Source organism: Histoplasma capsulatum, genomic scaffold, assembly GCF_000149585.1.
Source record: "Histoplasma capsulatum NAm1 scaffold_13 genomic scaffold, whole genome shotgun sequence".
In the NCBI taxonomy this organism is placed as follows: Eukaryota; Fungi; Ascomycota; class Eurotiomycetes; order Onygenales; family Ajellomycetaceae; genus Histoplasma; species Histoplasma mississippiense.
This window is the reverse complement of record NW_001813970.1, coordinates 254,554-281,476: the sequence shown is the minus strand read 5'-3', so window position 1 is coordinate 281,476 and position 26,923 is coordinate 254,554. Positions and strand designations below refer to the sequence as shown.

The following is a 26,923-nucleotide window of genomic DNA, read 5'->3' as shown; positions in this document are numbered from 1 at the left end:
TTATGTTTAAGCATAAGAAGTTCAAAATTGAGAACGAGAAGAAAAATCCAAAATAAGTTTGCAAGTGCGGGGAATAGAGCGAAAGATTTAAAGGGACGTATCAGATTGGGTTGAACAGGTAGGCGAAAGATAAGGTCATATTTCGATGGTCGTCTCCGCTCTGCGGTGGACGGCATAGCCTAGTCAAGATAATATGGTAGTGACTTGTGACTTGCGTGGAAGTATCGACAAATATTTCCGTGCAGATGTTTCTCGACAAAAATGCTCTTACACCCTACGACTTGACGACGGTCGTAGGTATATAAGAAAGAATTATTAAATGTTCAATCAAGAGGATCGTGGCGAAATGTACAGTCATCGCCTTTCAGGCATTTGTCCTCCTTCCAGTATCTGCAGGGGACGAGGCCTGCCTTGGGCTGTATCGAGTGAGAGGGAAAAGGGTTAGCTAGGGAGAATCTAGGAGATTGCGGAGGAAACGGGGGAGGCAGCTTACATGTTTCTTATGCTTGAATTCTCCATTCGTTCTAGCCCGCTTATTGCCATGTCCGTGGCCATGGCCATGACCGTGGCTTACCTCATCATTATTGTCATATCCGCCATGCTTTTTATGTCCGTGGCCTTCGCGCATCCTCTTCCGATCGGCATCCTCATAAAAGGACCCATGCTGCTTAGATTGGTTCTGATTATACGCAAGAGGCTGGGAGGGTGGCTGTTGCTGTTGCTGCTGCTGCGGTGGCTGTGTCTGTGTCTGCCCTGTCACCACTGGGATTTGAAACTGCGAAAGGATCGAGGCGAGATTCGGGGCCTGAGACGAAGAAGCTGCTGGGCCCTGAGGGGGAGGGAATGCAGGAGCTCCTTGTTGTAGCTGTGTTTGCGCATTCATAACCGCAAGCAGTGCCTGGATGTCGAGGGCCCCTGGCAACGTGGCAGGTTGAGTAGCTTGCGGAATTTGGGGTACTTGCGGTATTGAGGTGGGAGTGGGCTGACCCTGGTTTCCAACGAATTGACCATAGGTTTTCTCTAGGTCGGGTATAGGGATTGGCGGTTGGGATGGTTGAGGTTGTCCCGACTGAGGAGCTTGCTGGATGAGTTTGAGTAGAGAGGAAATGTCGACAGTGCTGGAGTTTTGAGGGGTCTGGGCAGATTGAGGTTGTGGTGGTGGTTGGATTGGTGCTCTGGCCGCAAAATATTTCGCGGAGCGCGCCTATTTAATTGAAAATGTTAGAAGGTTGTATTGCGGATAAGATATTATGGCACGCGCTTATATAGTATACCTTTGTCTGATCCCCTGGTTCGCCAAATGGAACTTCCGGATCATACGATTCATCCGCATCAGGGGCAGGTGGCTCCTTAGGAGAAGACGGGATATCAGCTAGCGATGTATAGAAGACACTTAGTGTTTTCGATTCACGTTGCTCCTGGGCCAGCTTTTCGGCACTCTCAGGTTTCTGAATACCGCCTCTCTTGATGAAATTCCGCTGGCGCTCCTCAAAATCAAGCTCTGAGAAATCAATTTCTAATCAAAATTTCAGTAAGAGAATCACATAAAACTAGATATAACAGGATATCGACATACCAGTTGGTGAAGTGTAAGGATGGAAGGTTTTTGTTCTAGCCTCGGGATCATCGTCCTCATCCTCGTCATCCAAATCATCCATCCCTCGATGAAGCTTAAGGGTTCTTCCCTCGCCTCCTACATCAGCAACATCCCGTATCATGCTGTCATCATGGCCAATATCCTCCTCAGGATCATGGGTGAACAGACGTATTTCAGTCAAAGAATCATCTGGCTTCCAGCTGACACGCAGCTTACGACGTTCTTCCTTTCGAATACGTTTTTTGCGCTCTTCCTCTGTTTCTGGAGGAAGATCTTCCGCTGGCTTACTGGGGACCAATTCCTTTGGCTTGCTTAAATCAGCCATCGTCTCTGAGAATGAGAAAGCAGGTTTCTGAACAACAGCTGGGGGTGGGGCGGGTTTCTGTTCCGGAGGACTACATGTCATTATTAGCAAAAGGCCTATCTACAATGGTCAATGATCACATACTTTGCCCTTTCTTTGGCGGCTGCTGCTGCACGCGCCGCATTTGAAGTTCCAGGCTTTTTCGAAGCAGACATCAAGCTGCTAAAGAGGCTTGGGGTCGGTTTGGGGATCACCATATTAGGCTTCGGCTTGGCTGCTGCTGCATTTCCAGCGGCTGCTGTGCTTTTGGCATCCGGAGCAGTGGTCGTGGTTCGTTTCGTGACAGCCACAGTTGTAGGTTTCACAGCAGGTTTGCCGTTGGAAGTGGTTACAGAACGTTTCGTGGATGGCGAGCCATCCGTCTCCAGCTCACGGGGCCGCTTGGCATCAGTGGTGGAAGGGAGCGGGTTCCGGATAACGATTTCCGGCTCCATGACCACCAATCCGTCCTCATTCAGCGCACTCTCTGTCTTTTTAGGGGATGCTTTTGCGATTTCAGCTTTCCTTTTTGTCAACTCCGCGGCGTTGGATAAAATTGTCTGGGCGAGCTGCTTAATGATGTCTCCCCCCTTCTTCACAAAACGAGAGAGGATCTTGTCATTTTTAGTTTTCTCGAGCATTGCTTGATCCATTGTCACAAATTTCGTCATGAGCTATCGTCTCCGTTAGTAAGGAGCTTTAGAATCGACATGATACGGCATGAAGAAAAAACATGTTCAAAATTACCTTTAAAATGTTTACTGTCAGCGGCCCGTCGCTATCTGCCGCCGTGTGCCGATCAAGAAGAAAGGAATACAGCGCGGATACGATAATAGGATGTTCACCGAACCTGTGATAGACATAAGTATCTTTCTTATCCTAGTTGATGTTCTTTAAAACAACATGATAATAGAGACGAAGCTGGAATGAAAACACAGTAGGGGGATTGGATGGTAACTTTGCGTGACTAGATACGCTCTCGAGTACCGAACAGCTATTATCTCCATCACCTTTTTCAAGAGCTTTGTCAGGGGTCAATGTGTTGGTGCAATTAGATGCAGCGAAATATGGAGGCTAGCATATTAATTGTACCGGCTATTTAAAGCCTTCTATGTTAAACTACTCCCTCGGAAAATTCTAAGGAGTAGATGTAATAGCATTTGCTTCTAGCCTCATGACAAGACAGAAATCATGTTGGTTGTCCATACATGACATTATTACTTATAATTATATCTTCGTCTTTTCTTTTGCATTTTTCTTTCCTCATTTTATCTCCCCAAACAACTACAACTTGGGGTGATAATAATGACAATTTGGGGGTGGAGAAACTGGCGATTAGATGGAAAATTGAACATACCTTTGGATGATGGCAGGGTGGCCACCGTCCAGCGCTGTAGTGACAATCAAATCTATCAGACGCCGTTGCAATGTGACCTCCTTCTTCATTCCGGGAATCTTATCCTCTTGGTTTTGATTCTCGGCTGCTTTTAATGATTCGCTTTTCGCTTTCCAACTATCCCGAACCCCCTTGATAAGATCGGAAAATAGCATCAATGCATTTCTTATGGTGGATATTGGTGGTTGTTTATTCCTCGGCGACCAAACTGCCTTTAAAGTGTCGTATTTGATGCCACCCTCGGCATCCAGAGGGCGCAAAGGAGGGAGAGGAAACGGCTCTGGGGCGACTTCGAGATCAGAAGAACTGTCAGAGTCGTCGCTGCTATCGGAGCTAGCTGAGGCATCAGGTGGTCGTGGACCTTGTTTGATTACGGCTTTATTGGCTGCAGCCTTTGCGCGATCCTGAACCTTTTCCGGCGCATCCTTTTTTCTTCGTTTTGCCGGCGGCTTATCAGCTTTCGTTCGTGCTAGTCATAGTTAGCCAGATGTCCGCGAAACCCAGGTTGGAATGCTTAAGTGTACACAAAGTTGGCGGTAGTCCTACCTTTTGTTGGCTTCTTCCCGGTTGTTGTAATTTGGGGAATTGGTTGCATAGTACTAAGCGCTTGGCTAGGCCCGATTAAGCGAGGAGCGATCTCCGTATTGTACGCATGATAATGGCTATGTCCAGTAGTTTAGCTACACACATCCCGTTTAAAAACGAAATAAGAACTTACTCAGAGGTCGAGTGATTGTCTAGATCTGCGGGGTTAATGACAAAAAATTCGGGTTGCGAGGAAACGGGTTGGATCATTGAATGTTGGGGTGCAGAAAGAAACTGAGGATCAATGGTGTTGTGATATGTAGAAGCGGAGTGATGTTCTTGGAAGCCAGTCGCAAAGTTAATGGCGTCATTCTACGGAAGTGGAGTTAGTCATTATGCTCAGCAGGTCAAGGTTGGTGCTCACTCACCTGCAAATTGCTTTGCAGTGATATTGGCCTTCCATATGACGGTAGAGGGCTTGGAACTGGAGAGGGCGCCAGCCGTGATGGATGATTTGCTGTATGTAGATCAACAGCGGCTTGTTGATTAAACGCACTCTTAGGGGCTGAAGGGGGGTTTGCATAAAAGGGTTGGGGATCGAAAGTGTATTGGCGATAAGGAGCATTTTGTTCTGAAGTCTCGTATGTAGGAGTAGGATTCGGTGGCTGATACTGGTTGATATGATATTGTGCTGGCAGAGTATAATTCCGCTGTGGCTCTTGCACCATCTGAGGTTGCAACGGTGGTTGTTGCCATTGCTGCTGTGTTTGAGGATAAATATCTTGTGGCTGATGGGGTTTCGATGGCGGGTTGGAATGAGGGGCCTGAAAAACAGGGTGGTCCCAGCCTATACCAAAAGGCTGTCCATCGGGCGGGTTCGAAGTATACAGCGAAGGTATCCCGCCCCAGAACTCTCCGGGATATGCATTGGTCGCGGACTCAGGCGCAGGAGAAGGGTTCGACGAGGGGTCCATGATCATCTTAGCTCCCTAGTCTATCTGCTTGCGAGAAAGGGTTGGTCGGGTCACGTGGTCGTGTGGAACCCGAAAAGCGATTTCTTCCCAATTTGGTGTGATTAGTTGCCGCTTTTAGAAGAGAGCCGTCACAAGATTTTCCGGTCTAACTGAATGCGTACTAGTGAAGGCGGAAAGGAAATGCAGTCTCTTTTAGGAAAGGCGCGGCTGGCGCCCTTGTCCACTGGTTCACCAACAGAGCAAAGTTTGATACCAGCCCCCCTTCCCTGGTAGGACCTTTCGGCTTTCCGAGGAACTCAAATATTCCAGAGCAGTCTGTTATGGCGTAACGTGCTAGTTTAGTAATAACTGGAAGCGCTGGCAATATCCGGCTGGAGGTGCTGGATGCCTGCGGCACTGCACGACCTGGTGTAGAATTGTGATGGCGTATGGTATGTCTCTCTTTGGGGGTTTGTTAGGTGATTTTGTGTTAAATGCCAAAAGGGGACGTCATTTGTTGCAGGGTTTTCAACATAATGTTAAGACGTTAAGAGGGGCATATAAATAGAGAAAAGAAAAATGAGCGTATGCAGGAGGATCAAACAGGCTTACTTTGCCCTCCTGACTGTCAGCTCTGGCGGTACTTTGGGGGGTTGTTGCCGGGTTTAATATGGAGGAAATGTTGCTGCAACAAGAATACAAGTGAAGTCAAAAAGTACAGCAATATCCACCAAAACAGCCGCTCAACTTCAGCCAAATACCTCCCAGGTTGTATTGTACTGCTTTTCCCACTCAAATATCTCTCAAATGTTCCTTTTTTTATCCTCACACCTTGTTCCTGCGCAGTGTTCTCGTTCTAAGCCACCAGCTTGGGACAGCCTTACCGGCGTTTCACTCACCCTTAATCGACGGACCAAGGTCTCACACTGGGTCCCGTACCTCAGGGCTTCAGCTTAGGAGCATAGTAAAATGCCTTTACAATGAGAATTCAGCAGTTGAGAGGTGATATGGGAGATGTGCGAGATGTGCGGGATGGTGGAGAAGATGGAGGTTGGGTTTTGTCGTTGTGAGAGAAGAACGTTTCGTGGGCGGCAAAGCCGCAAGATTGTTTTGCGTTGTTTTTGTCACCCGCCACCGGCCCGATTAGTTTTCCCGAAACCATGTGCTTTGCGGAAAAATAGTACATCCGTCGTGGATCAAGATGCTGGTTATGTCATCAGCATTTCTGAGATCTGGCGATAATTGTTAGAAACGACATCTACTTGTAGCTTCCACATATCATATCATGTTCACCTCGCTGATCGAATTAGCTCTATGCCGATGCTAGACTTGAATGACTATCAACCTTATTTCGTGCCCTCAGTAATTTTTTAATTAATTCATCCGAGACAAGGGCTAGCCCTTTTCTAACCTCGCCAGTCCGCTCGACTGGCGCATCTCTTTTGTCCCATGGCTTCGCATCCTCCATCTCTGCGGCAGAGGCAAATTGGTATGAACTGTGCTCCGCATAACGGCATTGGCTAAATGTATACATATTAATTATTGATATAGCTTCCATTGAGAAGATCCTAAATCTGAACCATGAAGCGCCTCACCAAACTGAATTCCAAGGCGACGCTGCCAGCCCGACAGGCCTAATACACTCCACTCCCATCCTCAATGAAGATGGCGATCCCATATGGAAAGTGCTGGTGTTTGATAACTTGGGCCGAGATGTTATAAGTAGCGTTTTACGAGTGAACGACCTGCGAACTTGGGGTGTTACGATTCATCTGTAGGCACGCTTTCGGTGTTGGTTTGTCCATTCAGGATTGTATTGTCCTGCTAACTCATGGAAATAGAAATATCAATAGCCCTCGATACCCAATTCCCGATGTTCCTGTGATCTACTTCGTTGAACCAACCCCAGAGAACGTACAACTCGTGACCTCAGACCTTTCCAGGGATATCTACTGCCGCGCATACGTAAATTTCATATCTTCCGTTCCGCGGCCACTCTTAGAGGACTTTGCATCTCAAATAGCCTCCACGGGGACATCAGAAAAAGTTGCCCAAGTTTATGATCAGTATTTGAACTTTATTGTTTCAGAACCAGATTTGTTCAGTTTAGGGATGGGGAAAGACATGTATTGGAAATTAAACAGTGCCAAAACCACGGACGAGGAATTGGATAACATGATAGACAGAATTGTGAGTGGTCTGTTTAGTGTCAGTGTCACGATGGGTACGCTTCTTCACCCATATTCTTTTCATTTTTGTGTCTCTCACTTACGTTATTGAAGGCTCCATCCCAATAATCAGATGCCCGAAAGGAGGAGCATCCGAACTGATTGCGACTAAACTCGATCGTAAACTGAGGGATCACATATTAAATTCAAAGGATAACTTGTTCTCCAGTGCATCCCAACGACAGGGTGTTGGCGTCCCATCAGTCCGCCCGGTTCTCATTATCGTTGACCGTAATGTGGACCTTGTTCCTATGCTTTCCCACTCTTGGTCTTACCAATCACTGGTTCATGATGTCTTAAAAATGCATCTTAACCGTATCACCGTGGACGTACCAGTCGACGACTCAAACCCAGCAAAGGGCACCACGAAACGTTCATATGATTTGAGTGTGAATGATTTTTTTTGGAACCGCAACGCAAGCGTCCCATTTCCACAGGTGGCCGAAGACATTGACGCTGAGTTGACGCGGTATAAGGAAGACGCGGCTGAGATCACGAGGAAGACAGGCGCTTCTTCCATCGAAGATCTTCAAAATGATATGGGCGCATCCGCTCAACACCTCAAAACTGCCATCACACTTCTTCCAGAGTTGCGGGAACGCAAGGCACTGCTCGACATGCACATGAACATCGCTACTGCTCTTCTGAAGGGAATTAAGGATCGACAACTAGATAATTACTTCCAGCTTGAGGAAAACATTATGAAGCAGAATAAATCACAAATCCTCGAAATATTGTGCAATGCTGACGGAGGCACCGATCCATCCGACAAACTAAGGTTCTTTTTAATTTGGTTCCTAAGCACAGAAACAGACCTCTCAAGAGCAGAGTTGAACCGCTTTGAAGAGGCGCTCATGCAAGCCGGATGCACAGACATTGACGCAGTAGCGTTCGTGAAAAGAGTCCGAGAAATTACCCGGATGACGATGATGACAACCGCGGCCACTGCTGCTACCCAACAACCTTCCTCTGACCTCTTCCGTGGATTCTCCTCGCTCTCGAACCGCCTTACAGACCGCATCACCTCCGGCGCGCTTGGCGCGAATTTCGACTCCTTAATATCCGGCGTAAAGAATTTCCTCCCTGTAAACAAAGACCTAACTCTAACCAAAATCACGGAATCAATCATGGATCCAGCGGGCGCATCAAGTTCCGCGATCGCAAAGACTGAGAACTACCTTTATTTCGATCCACGCAGCGCGAATGCACGAGGCGCCGTACCCCCCGCGGCCTCGATTCGTAATCAACAAAGTGGTCCCGCACCCGGCAGTGGCGCGAGTTTCGGCCAACGGCGACAGGGATTCAGCGAAGCGATCGTCTTCACGGTGGGAGGTGGGAGTATGGATGAATATGGCAATCTTCAAGATTGGGCACATCGAACAGGGAGGGGAACCTTAGCAGGTGCTGGCCCGCTGAGCGGCTCTTCGAACACAGTTGGCGGATCCGGCAGTGGTGGAGGATCAGGGCCATCTGGCGCCACGTCACGACGAATTGTATACGGGAGCACGGATCTAGTCAATGCGACGGAGTTCTTGACAGAGGCGTTAGGGAAACTCGGGAAAGAAGGCTGATTCTCAGTGCAATGTTTTCTCATTTGCCATATTATATTCTATCGCTGCCTCCTTCTAGCCTGATACAGCGGTACTCCCTTTGGGGCGTTCTTCAATCATTTCACACCGAGCTGTCATGGTACGTATATGGAGCTGAGGGGGTGTGTTTTACATTTTTCAATCATCTTGATGTTAGGCTACTTCTTCAAGTGGGTGCAGGAAGGTTGCTGGATGTCAGAAATGCAGTGTCTATAGGTAATACAACACCAAATAACGTTATTGTGAGGCTTGCTCCTTGCTCCTCTACATGCATTTATATTTTACAGTTCTCGAGCCAAGATATATGTTTTCGAGGCGACATCAGACTTCCAATTTTGGGCGCAACTGTGACTATCACGATGATTCTTCGACCCATATAAGGCCTGGGCATTCCTGTATATCTATTACAGTCATTGATGCATGCATATATATATATCCATGCAAATCCACAGCAAAAATTTAGAAATACGAGCTCGATATTATTTCCTCCTTGCACTGTTCAGCTTAAATAGTCTTCTTGAAATGTTTTCCTGCCAGTATTCAGCCAGCCCTAAAAACCCGTCCAACAATGTATCACCTACAGTCTATGCAGCGACATGTGTCTGTATCAACCGCTTCGCAGAGGACAACATGTCCGTCCAACCACAGCAAGGTCAACTTAGATGCAATGGAAAAAACGATCTCGTCCGTCTGAGCATTCAAAACGCACTGTCGACACAACTGCTTTCTCTTCCAAGCACATTTTTCGCCTAGGACTCCGTTCATACAGGTGGTGATGGCGGTGCGGTTCGCAGCATCAGCCAAAATGCAAATTCCATCGGCTACTGGCAGCTGTCTCCGGATTGCAAAAAGGGAAGTGAGTGGTTTGATCCCTTGTGTTTTACGGGCACAATATTGGTGAGCCAGAAACGGATGGGCGGGCGGTATGTTCCATTGCAGGAGGCAGTTCATCCAGATCCGGACAATTATCTACAGGAGGCTCGTTTTGTGATAGGGAAGAAGAAAGATGAAGATGAGTGATTCCCGCAAAAAGATCTGTTTCACCTCTGAGCACTCGCTGGCCGTTGGAAGGAGGATTATCGGGTATTTTGCTCCGTTTTAAAGATGGCCATCGCTTGAATCATGTTTTTGTTGAACCTGGCATCCTAGCCCATTCTGTTCCTGGAATGTGTCTCTTCCTTTATTGTTTTTCCTTTTTCTCTTTTTCTTTTCTTCTTTGTCTTGTGTAGCCTCGGTTCCGTAGGTTTCATACGAAATATTTATCCAGATAAGAACTATATGCACCCAAAATGCCAGGTCGCGGCTTACAAGGCAACGGAAGACACTGTACGGAGTACGAGATCAAATCTTCCGAGAGATATCAGGGGTTCGGTACACGTTTATTGCACGTTTTTTAGGACCATAAATAGTATAAATAGATAACTACTGATTTAAACATTGTGGCCGAACTGACGCAACCGTTCGTCGAGTGGACATAATTCGACATGCCAAAGAGAAGCTAACTTATCTATACACGTATTTCCATGTAAATAGGTTTGATATAAATATTCCCCTCTTGTTTGTTGGCACATTTTTGATTCTTATATGGAATGGTGCTGGCGTGCTTCAATTTTCTGGTGTTTTAAATATTTAGTTTGATAAACACCATCTTAGCACAACACGGGATATTCTGGTTGGACAGCATCTATATTCCCAGACTCATTAACTATTCAAACCGAATCAATTCTGCTGGATCCTCTGGTCTAAATTCTCCGAAGGCAGGTCTCAGCTCTCACACGCTAATGTCCCCATTTAACAATGTTTGTCCTCCCGAGGTCCTCATATGCAACAGACTACAGGCTGCAGGCCAGCAGCAGTTGCTCCTTGACGAACCACTGCGATTCGATCACCACTGGGCTTGTTCCTGCAACGGCCATGTCGTTGGGCTATTTGCTGCTCTCGACCCTGCTCAGATAACCACTGGTGATTCGATAGCCAACTGCAGCACATCTAAAGCGTCAACGTCCTCAGCCGCTTCTTCCCGTTTTCCCTCGACTCTCTCAATCATGTGGACTATGCTTTGATTAGAAAGTTGGCTCATCTTGGTAGTGGTATCTTGATTGGTCCTGAGCCTTGTTGACAGACGCTGTTGAGACCTCGTCAAGGGTCCTCTTCTCCCGCATTTATCTGAGCCTTCAATGTCATTGATATGCCGTTAAGTTGAAGCTTGCATATATCTATCTTCCCTTAGTTTATTTTAAGCTACCGTGACGTCTTGGCCTGCTTTAGTTCTATTCGGCTCGGGAAGATCTGGCACAGCCGTCTCGTTCACGCTCCCGTTATAGTCGCTTTCTGTTACGTTGTTTCAAATCGCCGGCAAATTATTCCGCATCCGCTTTGTGTTCCAAGGGAAAAAAGGATTGCCTCTTTTATTTTCGTGATTGCCGTGTTCGACAGAATTAAAGGATTGTGCACTTCGTGAGCTTAGGCTCAGTCTTGAACCGGTTTTGTGTGGACGGCGCAATGGATGTCCTGCGTACGCTGCCAATGCAGGAATCAAGCCTCGGATAATGCCGTCGTGCGACAGGAAAAAAAAAAAAAAAAAATTACCCTCAGCCCGATTAGTTTGCTTGAAGATTTCCTTGCCACCTGGCAATCCAACTTTCTTCCTTCTTTCGAGGGCTCGTTGGTGCTGTAGCCAAGCCAACGTGTGGAGCCTGCATCTACATGGGATTAGGCGATTGCCTTCTCCTTTCGAGTCAACGAAATTCCATGTTTTTGCAAATAGACTGAAAAATTAGGAACTCTTTGCACCCATTCTCCTGTGGCTTGGTCAGAGAGTCTCATCGGGGTCGATTCTGTGCTGGCACTTTCCCCCCATTCATACGCCGTCTATGGAGGAAAGACTCCCGGTACAGCATATACGAGCTGGACACAGCTGGCATCCAATGTGCCAGCTGCTTTGACACCATACCAATTGACCCCTACCAGACGCTCCTTTCCCCAGGCCAGTCCGCAACTCGCTGACGCCCCCACCGATCCCGCCCTTCCGGCTATTCCGATTTCCATGTCCAATTGGGGCGGAACTGTTACAGCTTGCTTCAGCTAGGAATGTCCCTTGTCCCTTGTCCTCCATCGTCCATTGGCCATGTTAAGGCCTGTATCCCTATCTCGCCATTGAGAGATACATGCTAATTTTCCCATGGCACCGCTGTCAAAATGAACATGGATTTCCTCTACCCTACCCCTCGCGTTCCGCGTATATTCCATCTTTCTCTCGCTGGGCGGCGTTTATCGTACCACCCCGCAACATCAGCACCTTGGACGCCTCGACTACTTACCATAGGGCTGCTGCGACCATATTGTTCCGACTTTTCCGACTTCGCGGAAATGTCTGTTACCGTGTTTGATTCGTCGTTTTCTCTATGTGATAATAGACCGTTATTTCACATGATAATTCCAAATATCTCGCTTGGGCCAGCGGTGAGGGCTGGACAACAAACGATAGGCTGTCTACGGCATATGAGAGTTATCCCGTACCATACTACCGGGTTTGGAGTCATTTGACAGCGCCAATTATTGGACGTATACGGAAAGCTGCAACCGCTATGCAGCATATCCTTTCTTTGTCGAATCTACAGCCGCTATTGGTTTCTTTTTTCCCATTCAATCGAATGACTTTCCGGAACGCTGGCCTCAAACATAAACGCCCCATTTAGCCTGCCTTTTGTTTCAACGTGATGGTCAGTCACTGATTATCGCCCGTAGTTACTGCGCTACTTATGGGACAGTTTATCCGTACTCCTGGGTTTGAACCAGCGTGATGAAGAGGAGTCGTTGCTTTTACTAGCAATTGTGTGGTTTTGGTTGCCTCGTCCATTTATTAACCTTAACATAGTCGGTTGATTTCTGATCTCCCACTCTTACACTCTCTCCATGCAGCCAGCTCTAAGCTTTCCGATGCTACTCGCTTAATACTGGTTTCCAAGAGGACCGTTGAATTCCGCCGCTTCTACTCCATCCCTGCCTATAAATCATCTTAAGGCTGGATGAAGTTGTGGCGTAGCCGGGCTGGGTTGTCGAGTGTCGGAGATGTGATCATCATCCTTGTCCTGCTGATCCGTTGCTCCGCTATTGTCAAAGTTGGAAAACCATACCCCCACGAAATCTCAGCCATGAACTGGCAAGATATTATCCTAGGTTGCCGTATTGTCCCTGGTGCCACGGCAGGTCCAAGGTCTTAGTACTGTTGCATACTTCCTACTACTATATCTCTCAATCGCTTTCTCGTCCCTTACTGAGTGTAACCTCCTAGTAATTGGCGAAACAATGAGAATGGGATAGGAGTTATATAATGAAGCCCTTCACCCGGTCTTATCCTCCTCATCTGGAATGCAAATGCTACACCAACAGCCAGGTCCTTAGTATCTTTTGAGTCGAATACGATTACTGGTTGGCGTCTCCGCCGCAAGTTTTACAAAGCTCATCTACGGAATTACATGATCTCCATTGCTCCAGAATCCCATATCTGTATCAGATCGGTTCTGGTATACACTTATACGGTGCTGCATTTGTGCCAGATAATTGATATCTTCTACTTCTCATTTTGTCATACAACGCCAGCTTCCCGTCACAAGTTTTCGTAATGGCCAGCACGACTCAACGGGAAACGCCGTCCTATCTCCTTGACCCATATCACCGCTTTTGCGTTGGCAAAAATACTATTATAGATTGTCCTGAATGTAACGGGAATTTGCGGTACGTGTTAAGACTTATCTACTCCCCGGCCAGCTCGATTTAACGCATGCACTAACCCTATCATCCTTCCAAAGCAATGTGTGTGTGCTTTGCCGCCAAAAGCGCATTGTGCGATATCCCTGCTGGAATTGCCAGCCGCAAGAAGCTGTTAGGCAAGCCATGGCCCTAGGTTCTGCCCAAGTACCTGCGGTTAAAATCTCAGGAACAAACGGTAAATGAAACCCATTTTCCCAATCAGAAATGGCAAATGGAAGTTAAAAAAAAAAAAATAAAAATAAGAATAAAAAACTCCAGATATCATATCTTGTACTCATTAATCAATAGATCGCTAACGTGCTCGCTCCCTGTTAACTTCATTGTATGAGGTGACTGCATATTTCGTGATTCGGTTTAAACATTTGCCCGAAATAGAGGTGTTATATGAGCCCCATTTTCCCATTACTGATGGCCTCTACAAAAGGCTCGCGCTCATTGCCCTCTTGAATGAGCATTTGGCAACTTCCTGCCTCGCTCTGGCATCCTTGTACAGTGATGTTATTTGTTCTTCTGCATTCTTCTTTACTCCGTATACTCTCTACAACTTTCCAAGGTGTCTCTCTATTCTTTCCACAAAACTAAATATATTCAAGATCCGGGCAACACCTGCATTTCCAGCAAAGGTTGTTAAAAACATGGGCGCAAGAGAACGGCGCAAAAGGATTTGGAAACATGCACGTTTGACGATTTTCTTTCCATTCCTGTATCCCTTATTATACCTTGTCGGTATTGGCTATATCCTTCTGGGTATGGGACTGAGAACCTTGGGAAAGGCAAAGATTGCAGTCGGGGCATTGCGTGGGAGCTGCGATAGAATGACGTTGAGGAACTACTGACCACCCGCTCCCTTATTTTGTTTCTCTTGTGTGCCTTGATACCTTCAACCCGCTTAGAGGTTGACTTTTGGGAAATCTATTATTTTTCCTTTGTTCATTACTTTTCTCCCGACTGACCTTTTCTCGCAAGAGAGGAGTTTTATTTAACTGCCCATCAAATTAGGAAATGAATATCACAATGTATGTACAGTACATGTACAATGATATCAATGTGATCTGCAACGCATTGATCTAACCAACAGTGAAACATCGTAATATACAGATCCTGGCACTAAATCCCAAGTCCGTAAACGCGACATACTCTCTCCTAGTTACACCAATGAGCAATAGAAATCCCAAGCTAGATGTATCAAGGTGGTCATGCGGCGGTCGGTGTGGCTGACCACTTATCATCTCAAAAATGGGACTGGGAATCGTAGATGTACAGTACAAAAAAATTACCTTTACTAATTGGCATTATATCCACTCGGCACACTGCTTTCTTCGCGTCGGTTATTGAAAGGTAACCTCTACATCGGGAGGGGTAGTTAGAATTGTACTTAGATATGGATATAGGGATCGGATCCTAGAACGAGAAGCACGTAGGAACAAAGATTTTCAAAAGAGGAAAATGCCGAAGGTAGGCCCTGTATTTGAGCAGCACATGATGCAGAAAGTGAAACAACCAAAACCATACTATCAGCTACGCAGTTAGAAATCCATTTTCGAAACCTCCCAGATCCCATATAAAATTAAATACCTGAATCTCACGTTCAACGCCTGTTGCTAGCGTTAATAAAAGATTATACCCAATTGAAAAAAAGAGAACGAAAGAAACTCCCAATGCGACTGTTTGCAAAAGCGTATCTTCCACCCCGCCACCTGCTTCTTCAATCCGCGAGTCTGCGTACAAATCAAGTTAGAGGAGCGTCATCTCGCATACAGGAAGCAACCATACACAAACGAATGCAGGTAGAAAAAGAAATCTCTATAGACGAACCTGTAGCTAACCAACGTATCCACGCGATGGTTGCTTGTACTGAAACTTCTCAGCTGCACCTTCTCTCCATTCTCAATCTCCTTGGCATCACTATCACCCCACTCCATGGGAACCTCAGAATCGGCGTCCGCATACACAAGCACGTTGAATGTGCAGTTACCATCGAGGACTGGAAGGAAGGTCACGGAGGCGGTGATCTGGCGGAAAATCGCTTGAATTTCTTCTTGGATCTCCTTTTCGGATTTCTCGGGAGGAGGGGTAGTGGCGGCGGTATTCGTGGGGCTAAGATTTGGCATCATTTTTTGCAAATTGTTACTCAGGGATTTCGATAACGGCGAGATATATGTGAATGATTTTTGTAGCTAAGTGGCATAGGCTTAGCAATGAGTGAACGTACATAGGAGCATTTTCGTTGTCAGGTGATGCTTTTTGTGTAGAGCGATTTCGGGAAGATCTGCCATTGTTGAATATTTGAACCTGCCATTCTCATAAAGCGTTGCGTCAATTTGGAGTATTCTACATTGAGGTATAAATGCGGTTTTGACACACATCGAACTGCCATCTCTCCACATGCTCCCCAGTATCTTTGCTTGTGATCACGATGACAAGTTTGGATATTTTGCCCCCAATCATCCACTTGTTCAACTGCGACATGATCTTTTTTATATACGCCTTGACTTGGTCATCGGAAGATACTAGATAGACGTTTATTAGTGAACAGGAGTGTTGGGGAAATGGTAACCAGCACCAACCAAGCATGTTTAGCCCATATTTTTTGACACTGTAAAAACCTGTTAACACCAGGGCTTCTTCTCGTTCGGAAGTTGCAAAATAAATGCCCTCACGCCGTGAAATCGTCTGCTGGATATACCCCTCGTTGGAACCTGTGACAGTTGGTCGTTAGCTTCATTATCCCCGCGGGCCGCTTCTGACTCGCCTGGTCATCTTGCACGTACAAAATTGAATGTATGGAATATTCAAACTACAATTATTAGCATCAATACATTTACTTTCTGGCAAACCCACTTACGAATTCCGCAACTAGTTTTGACGACCCTAAACTCCAATTATCAGATTCAATTCAAGCGTTGCGGGGTGCGCGTTCCTTGACTTACCCTTCAACGACAACTTGTGGACTTTCGACTTCTCCTTTTGCGTGGACATTTCGACTGGGGATTTATATCAGGATGGATATATACGAGTTTCGATGCAATGAATAACTGGTAATTTCTCGGACAGAATGTCGAATAAGAAGAGGAAAATTATATTTCAAGATTTTGTTTTATTGTTTACTCTCTCGGCGCTGCTACGGCAATTGACAAGTCACGTTACGACATGCTCGGCTCGCCTTCCTTTCTGGGCCGGACTTTGCGGAGCCGCAATCCCGCGCCGAAAATCTTTCTGAAGTTGCAGAGAAAGAAATATCCGGCGACATACAAGGACAACATCAGTGAGCCATTGGATAAGCTATCCAATAGCAATACAGCGACGCCTGATACCTGACGTCAATGCAGATATCCCGATGCGAGGATGCCTGCAGTCAGTCAAATGGCTGACCTCAGCATTGCGGCCGTCTCAATCACTGGCTTCGTCCACCAGGTACCCCCGTCGACTTCTTAGTACCTCTGCCCCACGAAATGCGCAAGTGAGGAAGCCAGCCTCAGAGGTAGAGCAGCGCATTGCAGCAATCCCAATTGAACGATTCCGGAATTTCTGCATCGTTGCGCACGTCGACCATGGCAAAAGCACGCTCTCTGACCGTCTCCTCGAACTCACCGGCACTATCGAAGCGGGTGCGAACAAGCAGGTTCTGGACAAATTGGATGTTGAACGAGAGCGCGGTATCACCGTAAAAGCACAGACATGTAGCATGCTCTACAATCATCAGGGCGAAGACTACCTGCTGCATCTCGTCGATACTCCTGGTCATGTCGATTTCCGTGCTGAAGTGTCGCGGAGTTACGCAAGTTGCGGGGGGGCTTTACTTCTCGTTGACGCCAGCCAGGGAATCCAAGCACAGACCGTAGCAAATTTTTACCTCGCCTTTGCTGAGGGTCTCAAGTTGGTGCCGGTCATAAATAAAGTGGACTTACCGTCGGCAGACCCGCAGCGCGCTTTGGACCAAATGAAGAACACGTTCGAGTTGGACCCCGAATCTGCTGTGCTGGTATCAGCAAAAACTGGTCTAAATGTGTCACAACTTTTACCAACTGTTATCGAGCAGATTCCTGCGTACGTTTTATTTTTAATTCTGATCCGTCAAACCTCCAGTAAATGTTTCCCCTAGTGCTAACTCTAGTAGGCCTGTTGGAGATCGTACCAAGCCTCTCCGAATGCTTCTTGTTGACTCATGGTACTCGACCTACAAGGGTGTGATTCTCCTCGTTCGACTATTCGACGGCGAGATTAGAGTAGGCGATCAGGTTGTATCCTTTGCAACTGGTCTGAAATACACTGTTGGCGAAGTTGGAATTATGTATCCGTGGCAAACGGCCCAATCCGTCCTCCGGGCGGGGCAAGTCGGTTATATTTACTTCAATCCGGCCATGAAGCGCAGTCAGGAAGCCAAAGTGGGTGACACGTATACAAAGGTTGGCTCAGAGAAATTGGTTCAGCCGCTCCCTGGATTCGAAGAGCCTAAGGCCATGGTGTTTGTTGCAGCATACCCCGTGGATGCCAGCGACTTCCCTCACCTTGAGGACAGCATCAATCAACTCATCTTAAATGACCGCAGCGTGACGTTGCAGAAGGAGTCATCCGAGGCATTAGGGGCTGGTTTTCGACTGGGGTTTCTTGGGACCCTCCACTGCTCCGTTTTCGAAGATCGCCTACGACAAGAACATGGCGCGAGCATTATTATCACACCACCAACGGTGCCGTTCAAAGTTATCTGGAAAGATGGAAAGGAGGAAATCATCACGAACCCAGCCCTCTTCCCCGAAGAAGACACACTGCGTGCCAAAGTAACCGAATTGCAAGAGCCATTCGTCCTCGCTACTCTCACGTTCCCCGAAGAGTACCTAGGAAGAGTTATAGAACTCTGCGAATCCAACAGAGGCGAGCAAAAGAGCCTTGAATTCTTCACGTCAACCCAGGTCATTCTCAAATACGAATTACCCCTTGCCCAATTGGTCGATGACTTCTTTGGCAAGCTCAAAGGATCCACAAAGGGCTACGCCAGCTTGGATTACGAGGAATCTGGTTGGCGACGCAGCAATATCTCCAAACTTCAACTCCTCGTAAATAAAGTCCCCGTCGATGCGGTATCTCGCGTCGTTCATTCTAGTCAGGTGCAGCGGCTGGGGCGTTTATGGGTGAGCAAGTTCAAGGAACATGTTGACCGTCAAATGTTCGAAGTTGTGATACAAGCTGCTGCGGGACGGAATGTCGTGGCAAGAGAATCGATCAAGCCGTTCAGAAAGGACGTGTTGCAGAAGCTGCATGCCGCCGACGTTACGCGACGGAAGAAGTTGTTAGAGAAACAGAAAGAGGGGCGGAAGAAACTGAAGGCTGTTGGAAATGTGGTAATAGAGCATAAGGCTTTCCAGGCCTTTTTGGCCAAATAATTTCATTTGTTTATTTAATCTCAACCCTGCTTGGAGCTGCAGATAGTCTACGATATACCAGCTGTATAAAGCTGTTTTGATGATCCTTGTTGCATGCACGCAGAGCATAGTTGGGCGTTGGCGTACTGATGTAGTAGCCCTTTTAAATATCCCCCCAATCAGATTGTTTTCGACACGATATTCATTAACTGGGACAAATAGAATAATTTCCAATTCAATTCCTATTCAACCACTTTTCCCAAATAAATTGAAGCATCCAATGTATCTTGTGTAGCTACACATTTGGGGGGGGGGGGGGGGACCCGTCTTATGAATGTTTTCGTCGCCAACCCCGCCATTGAGGGAAAAAAAAGTAATCGATGACTCCAAGCTCCCACGCAACGCAAACTTCATCAGACTCATCTTCAACCACCCTCACGCCCTAAACCAAACTATTATTTTACCCATAAATTTATTTCTCGGGCATAAACGCATTCCGCTCGAGCTTCAGCTTCCTTCGTTAACTCCAGGTTGGGACTTAGATTGCCCCCAACCCAGACTGAGAATGACTGTTTCGTGATATCGGCATCATGCAGTCTGCAGAGGCTGTACAAATCGACCTGGGGAAATCCCAGGTCGTGGATCGCGTGCCTAAGGTCATCAAGGAGATAAAATTCGGCGTCCTGTGAGTGAAACCTGAGCGAAAGAAAGAAACAAACATGGAAACTTAGGGATTAAAGATGGATCAGCCCCAATGAGAAACAATTGACTGACCACAAAAATGGTGTATTATTAAAGCTCGACCCAAGATATCGTGAGTCAAGCCGTCGTTGAGGTTTCTGATAGGAAGCTCTTCGATCTCGACAATGACCGCGCTGTCGCCCCCCATGGCCCGCTCGACGGGCGCATGGGAATATCGAGTAAATCGGGTACTTGCGACACCTGCGGCGGAGCACTACAGGTCTGTAGCGGACATTTCGGGCATGTAAAGCTGGTTCTTCCGGCTTTCCATGTGGGTTATTTTAAACGGGTTATTAGCATTTTGCAGGAGATTTGCAAGGTTAGTCTTCCTGCTCCTCTTTTTTTTTTTTTTTTTTTTAAACATCGCTGACACACTTTTCTTCGCGCACTAGGAATGCTCACACATACTCCTTCCCGAAACCGAGCGCAGGGCGTTTCTTAGAGAATTAAGACGGCCTGGTATAGATAACCTCAGGCGCATGCAGATTGCGAAGAAGATCAACGAGCGATGTCGAAAAACGCGGACCTGCTACAAATGCAACGCAGTCAATGGTGTGGTGAAGAAAGCCGGAACAAGCGCACTGAAAATCACTCATGAGAAATTCCGAGCCTTCAACGCGTCCACGTCTGTGAAGAAAATTCCCCCGCCCAGCAAAGTTGTCTTCGACAAGTCATTCGAAGAAGCCAAGAAAAGCAATCCGGATATCGACAAACATTTCAAAAAGGCCCACGACGATCTACATCCACTGCGCGTGCTGAGACTGTTTCGGTCCGTTTCTAACGAAGACTGCGAGCTCCTTAGCCTGAATCCCGAGGAGGCTCGGCCAGAAGTGTTTCTCTGGCAATACGTTCCGGCTCCGCCTGTGTGCATTCGTCCATCGGTTGGACAGGAGGCGGCTAGTACCGAAGATGACTTGACAGCAAAACTGGGAGATATCATCCAAAGCAATATCAATCTCAAAAATGCACTCATCAAGGGTGCACCGGTACAGACCATTATCGAATGCTGGGACTATATGCAGCTGCAGCTCGCAGTGTATATCAACAGTGATGTGCCGGGTTTACAGAAGGCTGATTTTGGAAAGCCTATTCGGGGCTTCTGCCAACGACTCAAAGGGAAACAGGGGCGATTCCGTGGAAATCTTTCAGGGAAACGAGTGGATTTCTCTGGTAGAACCGTTATTTCTCCAGACCCGAATCTGCGTGTCAACGAGGTTGCTGTTCCTCAGCTTGTTGCCATGAACATGACTTATCCCGAACAGGTGACAAGATATAATAAAGAAAAACTCCGTCAACGCATTCGAAATGGCACAAAGACTTGGCCGGGAGCAAATTACGTCTTAAAGAAAAGTCAGAATTTTAAAATGAACTTGAAATTTGGTAACCCCAACCTGGTTGCGAACGAGTTGGAGGAAGGGGATATTGTTGAGCGGCATATTGAAGATGGAGACATCGTTCTCTTCAACCGACAACCGTCCCTCCACAAACTCAGTATTCTTTCCCATTTTGCCAAGGTTAGGCCTCACCGAACATTCCGTCTGAATGAGTGTGTATGTAACCCATACAATGCCGATTTTGATGGCGATGAAATGAATCTACATGTCCCTCAAACGGAAGAAGCGAGGGCCGAAGCGATGGAATTGATGGGAGTTAAACATAATCTGGCTACACCAAAAAACGGCGAACCCATCATTTCCGCTATTCAGGATTTCATCACTGCTGCTTACTTGCTGAGTAGTAAAGATGTTTTCTATGATCGCAAAACTTTCACACACATCTGCCTCTACATGCTTGAATCCGATACCCGTTTTGACCTTCCGCCGCCCTCAGTACTAAAACCCCAAATATTGTGGACAGGGAAACAAGTCTTCAACGTGTTGATGCGACCCAATAAGCAATCTCCGGTTTTAATTAATTTAGACGCAGCATGTCGAGAATTCAAAGCGCCGAAAGGAACTCCTCGTGACTTGGATGCTAATGATGGATGGCTTTGCATTCGTAACTCCGAAATCATGTGTGGTGTCATGGATAAGTCTACCATCGGATCCGGCAAGAAAGACTCGGTATTTTATGTTATGCTTCGAGATTTCGGCCCTGATGTCGCATCTGAAGGCATGAACCGGCTCTCAAGGCTGTCCGCTAGATGGCTCACCAACCTAGGTTTCTCGATCGGTATAACAGACGTATACCCTGGTGAAAAACTTTTAGAGGAGAAACACCATATAGTAGAACATGCTTACGCGCAGTGTGATGAAGTTATTCAACTATTTAAAAACGGGAAGCTTGAGAAGGCTCCAGGCTGCGACGAGCAGATGACAATGGAAAATGCGATATCCGGTTTACTCAGTAAAGTTCGGCAGCAAGCCGGAGAGATCTGTATCGCGGAACTGAGTAGATGGAACTCTCCCCTGATCATGGCCACTTCAGGGTCCAAGGGTTCGGATATTAACGTCGCTCAGATGGTTGCCCTTGTCGGTCAACAAATTATAGGGAATCAACGGGTTCAGGACGGCTTTCAAGATCGAACGTTACCTCATTTCCCCAAGTATGCTCGCCAACCTCCCGCGAAAGGTTTCGTGCGGAACAGTTTCTTTTCGGGGTTGACACCAACGGAATTTCTTTTCCACGCCATTTCCGGAAGAGAAGGTCTCGTCGATACAGCAGTTAAGACTGCGGAAACTGGTTACATGTCCCGTAGGTTGATGAAATCTCTTGAAGACCTATCAACGCGGTACGATGATACCGTAAGGAATTCGTCTTCAAATATTGTGCAGTTCCAGTATGGTGACGATAAATTGGACCCTGTCGATATGGAGGGCCGAGCTAAACCAGTCCACTTTGATCGCACGTTTACCCATGCTGAGGTGACAACCTTTGATAACTCCGACAAAGGCCTTCTTCCGGATGAGATAATAACTTTGTGTCAAAACTTACTCGCTCCTGAGCGGGCCAAGCTTGCAAGATTTGACCTGTCAGGCAAGAAGTTAGAGTATAATGACAGAAGTGATCACGGCATAGATCAGCTGGAAAGCGCCAGAGATTTTCTCCAGTCCATTGAGGATTATGTATGTGCGAAAGCTGAAAAATTGAGGTCCATTGATAGCGGGACTAAACAGCGGGGAAAGGGCGTAATTCATACCGCAAAAGTGTCAACCAGAGCTCTCACTTCATTCATCACCGCCTGCTTAACCAAGTATAAGAGAGCTCAAGTTGAACCAGGTCATGCAGTGGGTGCAGTCGGTGCACAGTCCATTGGAGAACCGGGGACGCAGATGACATTGAAAACTTTCCATTTCGCTGGCGTTGCTGGTATGAGTATAACTCAAGGTGTACCGCGTATCAAAGAGATTATCAATGCTTCCAAGGAAATCAGTACACCAGTTATCACCTGTGAGCTTGTCAATAAGCAAGACCTTCGCGCAGCGCAGATTGTAAAGGGCCGAGTGGAAAAGACCTTTGTCCGAGATATCATTTATTATATCGAGGAAGATTGGACCGGAAATGAAGCGTACATCAATATTAAAATCGACTTTTCCACCATTCAAAACCTACAACTCGAACTAACCCTCCAAGATATCCTTATGGCCATTAAAAAACACAAGCGATTCAAATCTGCAGATCTAAAATTTCGTTCCTTCGGCTCACACATTCACATTTTCGTCGATCAACAAACTGCCCGAACCGCTCTCTCCAAAGCTGAAGAAGCTGCTACCGGTGCTGACCCGTATATCCGCCTTAAACATCTCAAACGGCTCATTCCCAACATTCAGGTTATCGGCCATTCCCAATGTGCGCGAGCCATCATACGCACAGACGAAACAAACACAACCAACACCCTGCTTGTGGAAGGTTACGGTCTGCGTGACTGCATGACCACCGACGGTATCAACGGTCGCCACACACGCACAAACAACATCATGGAAACACGTGCCGTGCTCGGCATCGAAGCCGCGAGAACGACCATCGTCGACGAGATTGGCGAGGTTATGAAAGACATGGCCATTGACCCAAGACACATGCAGTTGCTTGCGGACGTCATGACATACAAGGGTGAGGTTTTGGGGATAACCCGGTTTGGCCTCGCCAAGATGCGCGATTCCGTGCTACAACTCGCTAGTTTTGAGAAGACAGCGGACCATCTGTTCGATGCGGGCGGGGCCGGGAGGACTGATCTTATCGAGGGAGTGTCGGAGTGTATTATTGTGGGGAAGAGTGTGTCCCTGGGCACAGGGGCGATGGAAGTAGTACGCGCCCTCAACTTTTATGAGGGCCAGATTGGACGGAGGAAGACGGCTTTTGAAGACGCGTGGGAGGAGATTTGTGAGGCTCGGGGCTGTAGTACCGGGGTAGAAGGCAAAGGGGTAGTCCCGAGGGTCATGAAGAAACGAAGGAAGGAAGCCGTATGAGAGGAATTGTAATATCAACCGCTTTTATGGTCCATTTATGAGTTCGCGACTCACAACAATCACCCACACACGAACGCACCCATTCAGCATCCCTAATGCACTTGTATGAAAGGTAATTGTGATCTGATTTATGTATGTATGTTTATATTGTCTAGTGCTTAGATGAAATAAACTAGAATAAAAAAGACCATCAGGTAGCGTGTTCCTTTCTCTTGGGAGTTTACCACGACTGTCCTGAAAAACTCGATCGAGTGTCCTCGCAGTAGAACCAACGGCATATCGTGGCGGTTTATAAATTATGAGTAGACTATTTGTGGGAAATTTGTTTAAGGCAAAAAAAAAAGAAAAGAAACAAAGACAAAGACAATTCTTCACGCATCCAAGTCCTCCACGATACAGGATTTCATCCAAAGACTACTAACCTATCCATTCCATATCGCCACTAACCCAAAGGGAGATATTGTATCGTCCTCAACTTGATTCTGGAAACAGATAGGGCTCGATTTATACAGAAGGCGGATCTTTTGGGGAGAAAGCCTTGGAGGTCTTGTCATGTCTGGGATTTGGGTTAAAATATTTCTTGCGTTCTTCTTGATTTCTAGACAGCTCGTCGATCCTTCGTTGGATGCTCGAAAGTCGATTCTGGATTGCTGCGGATTTCACCTGATGTCAGTTGCTTGCCTCTCTCCAATCCCAACGCCCAGGTTTCTCAGGTAAAGGAGAAATTCAAACTTCGTATGCTAGAAAGGTTAGAAATTAATTACTTACACTCTTCCTCAGGGCTAACTTTAGTAGTAACTTTAGTAGATTTCCCTGCCGAAGTCGCATCTTGTGTGGCGTGAGATGACTGATCTGGAAGAGCATCTGGTCCATGGTTGACCTCTTTGTAAGTGTCTGTCAGAGCAGACATGGGCGTTTGGGGATCCTGTCCCATGGTGCTCGAATATGATTCAATGTTGGATTCAGGCGTGGGTTCTTTATATTCCTCTAGAAGGCTCGAAAGGGGCGAGTCAACATCCACGTCTGTCTCTTCGGGCCTCGGCATGGCAGCATGGTATTCTTCCATTTCACCTTCTGACCCGTCTTCAAGGCTATCAGAAGATGGGTTATCGTCACCACTCTCTGGAGAATCTCGCTGGTCATCGTCGTCCCGAAAATCGTGGGGTAAGGCGAAGAGAGCGAGTTGTTCAAGATGGCGTGCTAGGTGACGTTCGAGATGATGAAGATTCGGTATTCTCACTCCACATAAAGGGCAGTCAACAGCAGATAAGCTATCCACGGGCCCGGAGCTTTGCAAAGGGACGAAGCGGGAATCACTGTGTGGAAATCCTGCGGCTCGATGCGCTGTTTTCTCATGGTTGAACCAAGTACGCCTGCGGCTGTACGTTTGGTGAGGCGTTGGGCAGTCACGGAAAGTGCAGATGTATGGCTGCAGGTCATCAAAGATGTGCCGTGCCCAGGACAAAGGCCCACGGATGGATACAAGGTAATAACAGTAAGGGCATTCAAACCCATCAGGATTATGCTCTGCTTCCTCCGGAATCGGGGGAAAATGCAGTTTTGTATCGTCACCGACTGTTGATGCATAGGAAGTTTCCGATGGGGCGGGATCAGCGTCTGTCTCTCCAGCTGCAGTATGTAGGGCAGCAACCAGGCCGTAATCGAAGGTTGTAGCCGTGGTTTCTGACAGTAGGGTTCTTTGTGCAGCTTCTGTGTGAGAGTCATCCTCAAACAGAGCTGCGGCAGTCGCATCAGCCCCATGATTAAGTTTTTCATGGTGCAGTTCACGACCCTTCAAATATTCCCGTCGTTTCGTTATGGCTTTACCCAGCCGCTGGACGAGCCAGCGTTCTGCATTAGGGAATTTCTGTTCGACATGCTGAATGTCAAATTGCGTGAAGTGGGAGAGGTCAACATTGGTTTTTATCCGGTCGTGTTGGGCGGGATGGCGAATGACCATGGACAGTTTGTAGAGGCACTTGATAACGACCTGGATGTCCTCTAGCAGCTGGAACAGCTCTGCTGGCTGAGGGAGTCCCTCTTCAGACGGGATGGATTCATCGTCCAAATAGTCATCGTCGGACCATTCTTCAGTGTCTTCCTCCTCAACGGGCCTTTCTCCAGATACAATGGCGAGTACTAAGGTGAGGTATTGATATTTTAGCAGAGTTTTACTAGGCAAATATTTATTATTAACAAATGGAATTCAAGCAATTTGGAACATCATGATGTGGAAGGTCAAGATAAAAGTTTCAAGAAAAACCACGCTGACTTGATCCAAAATCTTGTTAAGAGACAAACCTTTAGAGCTTACATTTCGAGGAACAGCAACCAAAACAATGAAAAAGCAGCATGAAACGACAAAATAAACAAGCAACCCTTACCTTCACTTAAGGACACCTCTAAGACGTCAAGAAGCGAAGCAACCTGGCCTCTGACTTGGGAAGCGTCCCGGAGGCGATAGTCCAGCGACGACCTCCTGCTCTTATGTGCTCCTATATTGCCCGTCCACACTCGCAGGCGACCATGTTCATCTTGCAAAACTGGCAGAAACTTCTCTAGTGAAGAGGCATATTGCTCAAACAAAGTCGGGATACCCGTTGATTCATCATCGTCGCCATAATAGAACGTGAGCGGATCGTGCTGTGCCGCGATTATCTTGTCGCATCTGGAGCAGACCCTTTCGAACAAATACAGACAAGCGATGAGTCTGTGGATAGCGTAGAGGACATGCTAAGATCGCATTCACCCCCGCAGTCCTCTGCCACATACTTTGAAACAATGAGCCTCGGGGATCGCTGACTACCTCAGGATGTGATATTTAAGAAATTTACCGCCATTATTTACATGGCGCGGCTGAATCAGAATCATTACCGGAAGCTCTTCGGCCAACGCAGACAATTGCTCAGCGTCGCTTATACTGTACAGATGCATAGAGACCCAATCATGCCCTGTCTTGCGGGAAAACGGGCCGTTTGGGCGACAAGCTGGCAAGGCTGGGCGCTTAATGCA

The 26,923-nt window shown here is 47.1% G+C and overlaps 9 protein-coding genes across 9 annotated transcripts; 5 read left to right on the top strand and 4 right to left on the bottom strand.

The window, feature by feature from the left end:
- Positions 1-323: 323 nt before the first annotated feature.
- On the bottom strand, positions 324-2,611 carry HCAG_08902 (predicted protein; the record flags this gene model as incomplete). Its single annotated transcript, XM_001536188.1, has 5 exons — positions 324-416; positions 494-1,204; positions 1,275-1,516; positions 1,577-1,992; positions 2,046-2,611. The coding sequence occupies 5 exons, from the start codon at positions 2,609-2,611 to the stop codon at positions 324-326; spliced, it is 2,028 nt and encodes a 675-aa protein (XP_001536238.1).
- A 411-nt stretch (positions 2,612-3,022) lies between these two features.
- Positions 3,023-3,931, bottom strand: HCAG_08901 (predicted protein; the record flags this gene model as incomplete). Its single annotated transcript, XM_001536187.1, has 3 exons — positions 3,023-3,035; positions 3,298-3,805; positions 3,883-3,931. The coding sequence occupies 3 exons, from the start codon at positions 3,929-3,931 to the stop codon at positions 3,023-3,025; spliced, it is 570 nt and encodes a 189-aa protein (XP_001536237.1).
- A 291-nt stretch (positions 3,932-4,222) lies between these two features.
- Positions 4,223-5,164, top strand: HCAG_08900 (predicted protein; the record flags this gene model as incomplete). The annotated part of the gene is made up of 4 exons (XM_001536186.1): positions 4,223-4,380; positions 4,450-4,502; positions 4,560-4,817; positions 5,022-5,164. The coding sequence occupies 4 exons, from the start codon at positions 4,223-4,225 to the stop codon at positions 5,162-5,164; spliced, it is 612 nt and encodes a 203-aa protein (XP_001536236.1).
- Positions 5,165-6,263: 1,099 nt separating this feature from the next.
- HCAG_08899 (hypothetical protein) lies at positions 6,264-8,613 on the top strand (the record flags this gene model as incomplete). The annotated part of the gene is made up of 4 exons (XM_001536185.1): positions 6,264-6,303; positions 6,366-6,588; positions 6,656-7,004; positions 7,195-8,613. The coding sequence occupies 4 exons, from the start codon at positions 6,264-6,266 to the stop codon at positions 8,611-8,613; spliced, it is 2,031 nt and encodes a 676-aa protein (XP_001536235.1).
- Positions 8,614-9,153: 540 nt separating this feature from the next.
- Positions 9,154-10,109, top strand: HCAG_08898 (predicted protein; the record flags this gene model as incomplete). The annotated part of the gene is made up of 4 exons (XM_001536184.1): positions 9,154-9,283; positions 9,401-9,487; positions 9,899-9,957; positions 10,050-10,109. The coding sequence occupies 4 exons, from the start codon at positions 9,154-9,156 to the stop codon at positions 10,107-10,109; spliced, it is 336 nt and encodes a 111-aa protein (XP_001536234.1).
- A 5,000-nt stretch (positions 10,110-15,109) lies between these two features.
- Positions 15,110-16,383, bottom strand: HCAG_08897 (conserved hypothetical protein; the record flags this gene model as incomplete). The annotated part of the gene is made up of 9 exons (XM_001536183.1): positions 15,110-15,122; positions 15,220-15,501; positions 15,617-15,696; positions 15,769-15,914; positions 15,972-16,000; positions 16,065-16,103; positions 16,176-16,201; positions 16,250-16,275; positions 16,335-16,383. 9 exons carry the CDS (start codon positions 16,381-16,383, stop codon positions 15,110-15,112), a joined length of 690 nt encoding a protein of 229 aa, XP_001536233.1.
- Positions 16,384-16,554: 171 nt separating this feature from the next.
- On the top strand, positions 16,555-18,785 carry HCAG_08896 (GTP-binding protein GUF1; the record flags this gene model as incomplete). Its single annotated transcript, XM_001536182.1, has 3 exons — positions 16,555-16,669; positions 16,734-17,451; positions 17,522-18,785. 3 exons carry the CDS (start codon positions 16,555-16,557, stop codon positions 18,783-18,785), a joined length of 2,097 nt encoding a protein of 698 aa, XP_001536232.1.
- Positions 18,786-19,354: 569 nt separating this feature from the next.
- HCAG_08895 (DNA-directed RNA polymerase III largest subunit) lies at positions 19,355-23,911 on the top strand (the record flags this gene model as incomplete). The annotated part of the gene is made up of 4 exons (XM_001536181.1): positions 19,355-19,449; positions 19,563-19,824; positions 19,898-22,570; positions 22,622-23,911. The coding sequence occupies 4 exons, from the start codon at positions 19,355-19,357 to the stop codon at positions 23,909-23,911; spliced, it is 4,320 nt and encodes a 1,439-aa protein (XP_001536231.1).
- Positions 23,912-24,415: 504 nt separating this feature from the next.
- HCAG_08894 (predicted protein) lies at positions 24,416-26,751 on the bottom strand (the record flags this gene model as incomplete). The annotated part of the gene is made up of 4 exons (XM_001536180.1): positions 24,416-24,561; positions 24,680-26,050; positions 26,296-26,644; positions 26,746-26,751. 4 exons carry the CDS (start codon positions 26,749-26,751, stop codon positions 24,416-24,418), a joined length of 1,872 nt encoding a protein of 623 aa, XP_001536230.1.
- Positions 26,752-26,923: the final 172 nt, after the last annotated feature.